Raw genomic sequence first — 11,299 nt, forward strand, 5'->3', positions numbered from 1 at the left:
TTTTCCTTTTTACCTCTGATTACTCTGCACACTCGTTTCATAAAGTGAATCTTGGAGCTTGCGTCTGACATTAGAGTGAAATTCGAAGCAGAAGAAAGAAGCGTTTTTTTTATTTTTGAATACAAATTGTTCTTCTCTTTGCTTCATTCCATTGGCATCCATTTCGAGCTCGATCATCTTCATGGCTGGTAAATTCTCTAATTTTCCATCATTTTTTTACAGATTTTAGCGTATAATCTCAAGATTCTTGATGGGTTTTTTTCTGATTTTATCGTTTTCGTTTACTGCCATTTTCGGATTGCTGTTGAGTCTTCTGGTTCTTCAGCATTTCATAGTTTAAACCAGTGTTTTTAAGATCAAATCTTTGGTGGGTGTTCTGTAAATGTTCCTCAGGTTTGTGTAATTTGGAAAAATGGGTGTTTTGGGATCAAATCTTTGGTGGGTTTTTGTTAAATTCTTGAGAAATTTGGTGTCTAATTTAGGGGAAAATTGTGTTTTAGGATCAAATCTTTGGTGGGTGTTATTGAAATGTTCCCCAGGTTTATATAATTTTGGAGAAAATGGTGTTTTAGGGTCAAATTTTTGGTGGGTTTTTATCAATTTTTTGAAGAAATTTGCTGTTTAAGCTTTCTATTTTGGGGAAAATTGTGTTTTAAGATCAAATATTTGGTGGGTATTTCAGTATGTCTCAAGGTCAACATTGTTCTTGAGATTTACCACCTTCTTGTGCTTTAATTTGGGAATTAGGGTTTCTAAGATCAAATCTTTGATGGATATTTCTCAAATTTGTTACATTTCATTGTTCAATCCTTTCTATATTGGGAAATTGTCAAATTAAGGTCAAATCCATGGTGGGAAAATGTCAAACTTCTAAAACTTTACTGTTTTGAATCATTGGTTGTGCTTTCTATTTTTGGAAATTAGGGTTTTAAAGATCAAATCTTTGGTGAATACTTGTAAAACCTTTAGAAAGTTTTATGGTTTAATCTTTGGTTTTACTCTATTAAGTAAGAAAACAGTGTTTTTGAAGCATAATCTTGGTATTGCTTTTGTATAAAGCAACGGATTTTCATATCGAAAGCCATATTGATTCTTACCGCAATGCATTAACGCTTGTACTTTACTCCGAATTCATGCATTAAACCTTGAACGTCACTCCGAATTCGTGCATTAGAACTTGTACATTACTCCAAGTTCATGCATTAAACCTTGTACATTTCTTCGAATTCATCGACAATCTTTGGTAGGTATTTCACAAGTTTCTTAGAAACTACTTGTTTGAATCCTAGATTGTGCTTTCCTAATTTGGAAAGTTTTGTTTTTTACATAAAGTTCAAATCTTTTGGAGTGAAGGTGAGTTTAGTAAGAATCTTTCTTAAAGGTATGTTCTTGAAGATCTTCTTCTTCAAATAACCCCTAGAAAAATATTCGTTTATCAAAATTTACGAGTCTTTTAGCTTCTAATTTACCGTTAATTACCCGTTTCGTACAAAATCCCGACACGATTGCGATAAGTTATTAACCGTTTTTGTGTTTGTTCTCTCAGATACAATAACCCTGAAAGGATTTTGAGCATTTCAAATGATTGCAAGAAACGAATCACATTGAGGTATGAATTTGATCTTTGTATTAACGTTCTAGCGGGTACGGAGGTACGCATCTCTAAATAAGTGGGGACCACCCACCTCCCTTGGGACACACGACTTTCTATCTTCATGATGACCGAGAGACCAGTACAGTAGGACGTTCTAAAGGATGACGTCATTGTTCTTAGAATTGCTTCAAAATTTAATTTTCATTCCATGGGTGTTTGAAATGGGTATAGATGAAATTATAGTTATTGACCCATAAATTAAAAAAATGGAATAAAAGAAAGAACTCTAAATTATTTGAAAAACAAGTCGGAAGGTCTCAGGTTCAAATCCAAGGAGAAATAAAAATGCTACATAGGTTCAAATGCTATTTGCAAAACAGGAGGTCATCCTGATATTAGTCGACTCGTATAACGGGTTAGATATTCAGGTTAATAAATAAATAAAAAAATTGATGGTTTGGTGACATTTCAAAATTGTGAATATTTGTAGATAAAGACCCTCTTGTAAGCCCCCACTTCAAAGCAAAGTCTCTCTTCAATTTCTTTATTTTTATATAATTTACACCCAAAAAATCCTTTTTTTTTTTTTTTTGGAAAGGGTGTCCGGGCCAAAGCCCGACTAATCCCCGGCAAATTTGGAGGCTAAACATGGCCCCACTTAAATGTCGCCAACACTCTCCTCCCAGGGCTCGAACTTGGGTTCATGACTATGTCATGCCCAAGTCTTACCACTAGGCTGGAAGGTCTTTGACAAAAATCCATTTTTTTATTCTACATATTCAATATTTATCCAATATATTTAATTTTTTTAATAATCTTTTATTATAATTTCTTTTTGAAAAATGGAAAAATGTCATTTTCATGATCAAAAAGATGAGAACCTTCTTGATGATAGACTTCAATGGTTGGCCATTTCTTAGCCATGGAAAGTTCTTCCCTTCACTTTCATCCTCCTTACACTTCTATTATAGATACACTTTTCTGTATCTATATGTGTGTGTATATACACATATATATATATATGTATATATATAATTAGCACTTGATGATCATAATACACATGTGGGGTTTGCATTTGCATTTGCATTGTAATTATACTTTGTCTCTCCTTATTTAAGATTCCCCAATTTCTTTAAAATCTTGGTCCCTTTTTTTCTTTATTTATTTTAATAATTTATTTAATTATTTGAATGAATTAAAGTTGGATGATGCAAGCTTTTCTTTATTTTAATGAAAAAGTTGTGATTTTTTTCCATTTTTTAATCTCATTTTTAGATCACTTCAACTTCAACAACATGGTTTCCAAAGCTTCAAGAATCAATCTTGATCTTGGCCTCCTTTTTTCTTCATTTCTTCATAAATTGATGTCTAATCATGCAATTTTGATGAAAAAGTTTCGATCTTTATCGAGTTTTAGCTCGTGAAACTCGAAGGTTTCGGTTTCTGTAAGCTTAAAGATTCTGATTTCACCCGAAAAAAGGTTAAATCTGAGTTCTTTGATCCATAAATGTGTTACGAAATCGAGTTCTTGATCGTTTTTCGTCTTGAAGTATCGAAGAGAACGTGTTTCTTGTCCATAGATTCTCCGGGAATTCATGTTTTTCGATCGATATCCCTTTTCTAGTGAAGTTTTCTTGAATTTTATCGAGTTTAGATCAGTTAACATGAATATGTTGGTTTCTTTAAGCTTAAAGATTCAAATTTGACCTCAAATTGGTCGAATTCGAGTTCTTCGATCTGTAAATTTGATGTTTTTGCTCTTATGTTCTGCAGATTACAGTTGTTGGAGTTCCAGTTAGCCGAAGATTGGGGACTACGGTAATAAGTCAATGGCTGACGTTCGATCGGCTGACGAATGGCTTTCGTATGCTAAAGATCTTGTTCCGGTGGCGTTGGAGAAAGCCCGAGAGGTTAAGGAGTTTCCTGGAAGATGGAAGATGATCGTATCTCGATTAGAGCAAATCCCGTCTCGTTTATCGGATTTATCGAGCCATCCGTGCTTCTCGAAGAACATGTTATGTAACGAGCAATTAGAAGCGATTTCCAAGACTTTGAATGAATTGATCGAGTTGGCGGAGATTTGTTCGACGGGGAAGTATGATGGGAAGCTTCGTATGCAAAGCGATCTCGATTCGTTATCGGGGAAACTCGATTTGAACCTTCGAGATTGTGGGCTTTTGATCAAAACCGGGGTTCTTGGTGAAGTTACGATGTCGTCGGATCTTGAAGGTACAACTCATCGAAGCAGCGATATTCGGGAATTGCTTGCTAGGCTGCAAATTGGTCATCTGGAAGCTAAACATAAAGCTCTTGATAGCCTTGTTGATGTGATGAAAGAAGACGAAAAGACTGTTTTGTCCATCGTCGGTCGTAGCAATATTGGGGCTTTGGTACAACTCCTCACTGCAACGTCTCCAAGAATCCGAGAAAAAACCGTTACTTTGATCTGTTTGTTGGCAGAATCCGGTGGTTGCGAGAGTTGGCTCGTTTCTGAAGGTGTTCTTCCGCCACTAATCCGGTTGCTCGAGTCCGGAAGCTCAATCGGTCGAGAAAAATCCGCGATCGCCCTTCAGAGATTGTCTATGTCGGAAGAAACGGCACGGTCGATAGTGGGCCACGGCGGTGTCCCGCCGCTAATCGATATTTGTGAGACAGGTGATTCCGTTTCTCAAGCTTCCGCCACCTGTACTTTGAAAAATCTATCCATTATCCCAGAGATCCGCCAAACCCTAGCCGAAGAAGGCATTGTAAAGATCATGATCAGTGTGCTCGATAGCGGGATCCTGTTGGGATCGAAAGAATACGCAGCTGAATGCCTGCGGAATCTGACCTCGAGCAATGACGACCTTAAACGATGCGTGATTGCCGATGGTGGAGTCCGGAGTCTGCTGACGTATCTTGACGGACCGTTACCTCAAGAACCAGCGGTCGCAGCGGTACGAAATCTCGTCGGGTTAGTCTCGGTGGAATCCCTGATCTCGCTCGGGATCCTTCCAAGACTCGTCCACGTTCTCAGATCCGGATCGATCGGCGCCCAAAAGGCCGCCACATCATCCATATGCCGTATCTGCAACACGGTCGAAGTGAAAAAACTCGTGGGCGAAAGCGGGTGTATCCCATTACTAATCAAATTACTCGAAGCAAAATCGAACGGATCCCGAGAGGTGGCGGCTCAGGCCATTGCTAGCCTAATGACCGTTCAATATAACCGTCGAGAGGTAAAAAAGGACGAGAAGAGCGTCCCGAGCCTCGTTCAGTTGCTCGACCCAAGTCCGCAAAACACTGCAAAAAAATACGCCGTGTCTTGCCTCAGTTTGCTCTCGTCGAGCAAAAGGTGTAGGAAACTGATGGTTTCCTACGGTGCAATCGGGTATCTCAAGAAACTCAGCGAGTTGGAGATACCCGGTTGCACAAAGTTGCTAGAAAAATTGGAAAGGGGGAAATTGAGAAATTTATTTGGGAAAAAATAGGTTTAAATTTGTAGTTGTTTCATTATCTTTTATGAAACATTAGTAGTCGAATCGAATGTATGAATGAATTAACTTTCGGATGTTTTCATAAATTTCTACAAATATAAATAATTATTATAATACTTATTTTTAACTGTGCGTGTTCAGGCCAGCTTGTACGCACATCGATTAATTCCATTTCCATGTATGGTTCTAAATAACTCGTTATGGCGTCAAGGGTTGGGTTCACCGCCGTGTTAACCCTCATGGCTCCACTCTTAGGTTTGGCTTGCAATGTTATGGCACGTTACGACTTATTTTGTAAACATTATTATCATTCACTTTGTTGTAACGTTTAAAAGTTTCTATGAACCATAAGAGTGGTGCCTGATTGGTTTGAGTTTGACTCCAAAAGTCAAAAGTATAGGAGGTCTCAGTTCAAACCCAAGAAAAAATAAAAATCTCCTTGTGGCCACAGAGGTTCAAATGCAGTGACTCCAGGCTATCTGCAAAGCAGGTGGTCGCCATGGGATTAGTCGGCTCGCATAGCGGGTTGGATATTCAGGTTAATAAAAAAAAATGTTTCTATGTAAACAGTATCTTGGTTATCAAATGTTATAAATTCAATAGGTTATAAGTTAAAACAGATACTAAAACGAAAAATTTGAAACGCTGTTATAAGAAAAGGTTACTCTGCTTACTCTGTAACGATAAGTTCGAGTCTTAAAAAAATAAGATATCAGATAAATCTGTATTATTAAAAAAGTTAAAAATCATATAAATATATAAGATTTGTTGTGTAAATCACACCATGTGTGCATTTTAAAATGTGATTCTTTAGTTGTTGGTTATGGGTTTGGTTGGTCATCTCCATTAGAAGGTGTACTTCCACCATCAATGTTGCAAAATAATAATAAAATAAAAAGACAACACTACAATAAAATCGGGTTTATATGACACTCTTAAATTTTAAGTGTCATAATAGATTTCTTTATAGGACTTAGTTTATAGGACCAAAAAAATAAATTGTCATATCTAAAGGTGTTGCAATAAGTTTATATGACGTTTTTTTGACGTTGTAATAAGTTTTTTAGGACACTTTTTATATAAAGTGTCCCATTATCAACTTTATAAGACACTATTTGAAAAATTGTCATATAAAAATAAGTGTCCTATAAAAAATTGAGTTTATAGGAAAATTTTCTCAAAAGTGTCCTATAAAGTTGCTAATGCGACATTTTGTATTAAAAATGTCCTCAAAAACTTGTTAAGACGTTCAAAAGCGTCATATAAACTTATTACAACATCTTTAGATAAGACACTTTATATTTTCGTCCTATAAATTAAGTTCTATAAAATGGTCTATTGGACACTTAGAGATTGTGGGTGTCTTATAAACCCAATTTTGTTGTAGTGCAATCAGTTAAAATAGTCATTTCTCTTTTATAAATTGATCTGTTAGTCATTTTTTTTTCATGATTTACCCATTCATCACATCTATAGGTCCCACGTCCGCTACTTGCGGACCCAGGTAAAAGACAAAAAAAAAATCTCATATTTGACCTAGATGTACAATTATGACGGCCAGATCCACAATTGTAATGGGCAGGTTTGCAATTATGACGGTCGGATTTACAGTTTGAATTTGTCTTTTAGCTAGGTCTGCAAGTGGCAGACGTGAGACTTGAGGAGGTAGTGGTGTTTGAGTAAATCAATGAGAGTAATGGCTAAAAGACTAAGAGGTTGTTTACTAAATACTTACCCGGTAAGTGTGGATTGTGTAACTTTCCTCACTTGATGCACATGGAAAGCAATGAAAATCTTGCCCGGTAAGAGCAGTGATAGGGATAGAGAGTCTTATCCGGTAAGTGATGGTGAAGACTCTTACCCGGATAAACGTTTACTGGGTAAATAGTTGCATACAATACTGTTTTAATATACTACAATCTTATCTGGTAAAATAGATTATAGTGTTGACTCCTACCAATAAGCTCTTATCGGGTAAGCATTTGGGTAAATGGCCCCTAAGAATCTTACTCGGTAAGAGGTATGACAACAACCGAAGTTTTTACCCGATAAGTGTAAGAAAAGACTTTTACCCGGTTAGTGTTCACCAATTAAAAGACGCTTACAGACATTCTACTCTGATGTCCAATAATATTACCTGACAAAACAAATGACTGAGCTACACGCTAGAGACATTTATCTTAAATAAACAGTCTTTCAGTTACAGTTTTCAGTTTTACGATATTTTTCAGATATTTTTTGTTATTGGTTTTGGTTAAATAGCAACATCATATCACATGTGGGGGTTTTGTGTATATCATTACACAATAATAAGTGGACATAAACATCATCAAAATGTCATTATACCAACTAAAATCTTGAATAAAATAAATTCCATATGGTATTAATTAAGATTAAGATATCGTCAAAAAAGAATCTAAGATTCAGATACGTAAATACATATTATAAGTTTTAGATGTCGTTACGAGAATATATATATATATATATATACTTTAAAAAGTGTATTAGTAGTGTGTAGATTAAATGAATGTGCGGTTAAAAAAGGAAATAAGAACGTGAGAGAACAGTGTTGTATATTTATACTGCATTGATGATATTTGGTTAATACTGAAAATTCATTATTACTGAATTAATATTACGAGAAGTCAATCAATTCATCATTGTTTTCGTTGATTGAGGATGTCGTTGTCTCCACTCTCCCCATCTCACTTGCCTCCACAAACCTTGTATGGTCAAGCATCACCCACAATTAGGTACGTAATTGAAAACTGAACTAAGTTTGGCCTGAAGACTGGTCCTTAAGTCCCTATTTATTGTATTTTAACTGGTTAAGGGTTAATCATTCTGTCAGATTGTGAGGTCAATGACCGAATTGGCCAACTGGGTTTGGTCAATGCTTTTACAACAACTGTTTTTTAAAACAGGGTTGTCGAATGTTTTTAAAACATGTCCTTGTGCATCTTTACCTGTAATTCTGTCATTATGTATTCGTCTATGTTGTTATCAAATACCTTGATTGCCTATGTTCGATCTGCTCTTGACTATCTGCTGATGCAAACTCTCTTAGTGAGTTGATGATGACCCTTCATACTTAGTGAAACCTTAATTAGAACAACTTGGTTGTCAAATATGCCCCTTTACGATGTTTCACTCATCTCTAGAGATGCACAAGTGCCAGGGTTTTTTAGGCATGGGCCTTCGAAGCCCGTTTTCAGTGGACGAAAAAAGGCTCGCACCACTTTGAACTTTGGGTTGAATAAGGGTTCAATCAAGCTTTTCCAGACGAGACTTTTTCGAGCTTAATCATATTTGACCGAGCCTTTTCAAGTTCTTTTGTATCGGGTTTTTTTCAAGCGGGGCAAAACCAAGTGTTTTGTGGTTTGGACAAGGCATTTAGTACCCTACCGCCACTATTTTGCATCTAACTCACTTTCATACTCACCATGCCCGTGCTTTTCGGGCCAAACTCGAATGGCTCTTGGGTCAAGGCTTCGGGCTTAAAGCTTCTTTAAACATCTTTTAAGGGGCCGTTTACCTAAATGCTTACCCGGTAAGTGCTTAATATTATGAGTCAACACTATAATTTATTTTATTTGGTAAGATTGTAGTACATCAAAACGTATCATATACAACAATTTACCTTGTAAGCGCTTACCCGGGTAAGAGTCATCACCCTCACTTATCGGGTAAGACTCTTCATCCTTATCATCGCTCTTACAGGGTAAAATTTTTGGCCCTTGCCTTGTTCATTTGATGAGGAAAATTACCCGATAAATACTTATCGGATAAGCATTTAGTAAACGACCCCTAACAGTACGGGTTTGTTGGGTTGATACTGATACATTAAAATATTCTTCTAACCTTTAATATGTTATTTTTTTTCTCTACACATAATTTCTTTTTCATCATCAACCATTTGATACAACTCATCCATACTTATTACATATATCGCATCCAGTTAATTTTCTCATTTTTTTTACATATATATGTTCACAGTTATTGAACATGTATACGAATGAGTTATATAGAGATGTGAATAGATTGAAAATATGTGTATATGAAGAGCGTACGCAATAGTGTAATTGTCTAATGTATATATTAATAGAAATTCAACAATCATATTAAATCCAAGAAATAAAATATTCGGATTCATCGGGTTGAGTTAAGTTCAAATAATCGTACATAGGGTTTGAAAATTTTACAACTCGATAGACATCGCATTGAACTGAGTTGGGTTGGGTTGATCGAGTTTTTGAGCACCCCTACCTATAAGCCCACAGTAGGAACATGAGCACCCACTAAACTTATTTTCGTAAGCATATTTTTTTGGATTAAAATCATATGTTTTATTCTTATCTCACCAATGAAACTAAGACACGTCAGACTTTCATTTATTATAAATTTATTTAATTCATGTTTAATTTTTCTTTCTATTCACATGGTTGGTGGAGATCTATGAGACATAAAAAATTGGGACATGTGATTTTTATCCGGATTTTTTTGTATGAAAAATATACCCGGTAAACTTTCAGGGGGTGCTCCAGGATATTAGAAAATACAAAGAATATCAACCAAAAAATTTAAAAATTTCTCAAAATCAACAAGGGTGGTGCCTAATTGGTTTGAGCTTAGCTCCAAAGGTCAAAAGTACCTGGAGGTCACAGGTTAAAATCCCCTTGTGGCCACGGAGGTTCAAATGCGGTGACTCCGGGCTACCTGCAAAGCAGGTGGTCACTCTAGGATTAGTCGGCTCGCATAGCTGGTTGGATATCCAGATTAATCAAAAAAAATATCTTAAAATTGATGGAATTGACTAAAAGCATATCGGACCAGTTGCGGGCCGTTGATCCACCTTAACGATGCACCTGCTCTACAAAATTCGTCATTATATAGACCTGAAATGTGTATTGAAAAGTTATCGTGAAGATGATAACTTCCACACGCTTTCACACAATATAAAATTATATTCACATGTTTCACGATAAGTTTACTTCTCATAAACTAAGTATTCTTTTTTTTCTCACACCAGATACGTATCGAGTCCTTTTTATTTAATATTTTGGAGGAAAATGCATTTTTATATACTTGATTTATAAAAGTTGATTAGGAATGGCAACGGGCCGGGTTCGGGCCAGGAATTGGTATCCCCGTCCCCGAAACCGATAGCTAAAATCGTCCCTGTAACCGTCCCGATCCCCGTCAGGGATCTTATCGGGTCCCCGCGGTTTCCCGATCCCCGTTGGGGAACCCGTTAAGAGTAAAAATTCTCTTTTTCATCGTTGGTTATAACTGAACCCGAACCCGAAACCCGAAACCGATATGAAAAAAATTACAATATGTTAATTTTCACAATTAAAAGTAAATTACAATTTTTTTAAAGATCTAAGTTTAAATGTCTCAAACATAATTGAACCCATTACAAACAATGTATTAGATTACAATATAAAACTAAACAAAAATTCGAACATCATACAACTAAAATCATGGTTTTTGACAAATAAACTAGACTTTTCGTGAGCTTTATTTGAGTTGTTGAGGTAAAGTGGATAATTTTTTTTTTAAAATTTTAATGTTACTTTTTTTAAAGATATTATATATATATATATACATATCGGGCCGGGCCGGGTCGGTGATTACCGTCCCCGCCCCGTCCCCTCCCCGTTAAAATCCCCGAATTCGTCCCCGATCCCCGTCCCGTCCCTGATAAAATGTTCCCGAACCCGGCCCAAAAATTTCGGTTATCGGTTTTCACCGTCGGTTTCGATTTTTTTTGCCATCCCTTGTTGAATGTAATTAATACATATATCTGTAATTTTATAAATATTTAAAAATTTATAATTTTTTTTTTCTTGCGAAGGAAAATCAACATTACTTTTCTTTCCTCCTTGAAAAAGCGAGAACAGAATATCTTTTTTTTTTCCTTTTATTAGTAAAAAATAAATAATTCAAAAAGACGATATTAACCTTCTATTTACAACGAAAAACATGTTTACAACTGAATTTTCTCGCTCCTTATATTTTTTATATAATGTAAATAATTGAAAAACATAACATTCACCTTCGATTTACAACGAAGAACATGTTTACAACTGAATTATCTCGCCCCCTATATTTTTGTATAATATAAATAATTCAAAATCACAACATTAACCTTCGATTTACAACGAAGAACATGTTTACAACTGAATTTTCTCGCCCCCTATATTTTTATATAATATAAGTAATTTAA

At 35.7% G+C, this 11,299-nt stretch overlaps 1 protein-coding gene across 3 annotated transcripts; it reads left to right on the forward strand.

Moving 5' to 3' along the window:
* The first annotated feature begins 1,574 nt into the window (after positions 1 to 1,574).
* Positions 1,575 to 5,135, forward strand: LOC112526796 (protein CELLULOSE SYNTHASE INTERACTIVE 1-like). Of its 3 annotated transcripts, none has more exons than XM_025137217.1 (2): positions 1,575 to 1,609; positions 3,368 to 5,135. In XM_025137217.1, exon 2 carries the CDS (start codon positions 3,424 to 3,426, stop codon positions 5,062 to 5,064), a length of 1,641 nt encoding a protein of 546 aa, XP_024992985.1. In that variant the 5' UTR covers positions 1,575 to 1,609; positions 3,368 to 3,423; the 3' UTR covers positions 5,065 to 5,135. The 3 variants fall into 3 exon arrangements, with proteins under 3 accessions (XP_024992985.1, XP_024992984.1, XP_024992983.1); XM_025137216.1 differs by lacking the exon at positions 1,575 to 1,609 and adding an exon at positions 2,621 to 2,682; XM_025137215.1 differs by lacking the exon at positions 1,575 to 1,609 and adding an exon at positions 2,873 to 3,074.
* Positions 5,136 to 11,299: the final 6,164 nt, after the last annotated feature.

This window comes from Cynara cardunculus (assembly GCF_001531365.2).
Source record: "Cynara cardunculus var. scolymus isolate 2C chromosome LG 14, CcrdV1, whole genome shotgun sequence".
Classification (NCBI taxonomy): domain Eukaryota; kingdom Viridiplantae; phylum Streptophyta; class Magnoliopsida; order Asterales; family Asteraceae; genus Cynara; species Cynara cardunculus.

Excerpts from the sequence above, each read along its gene's own strand:
- LOC112526796 (XM_025137217.1), top strand. The coding sequence starts at position 3,424 with ATGGCTGACGTTCGATCGGCTGACGAATGGCTTTCGTATGCTAAAGAT.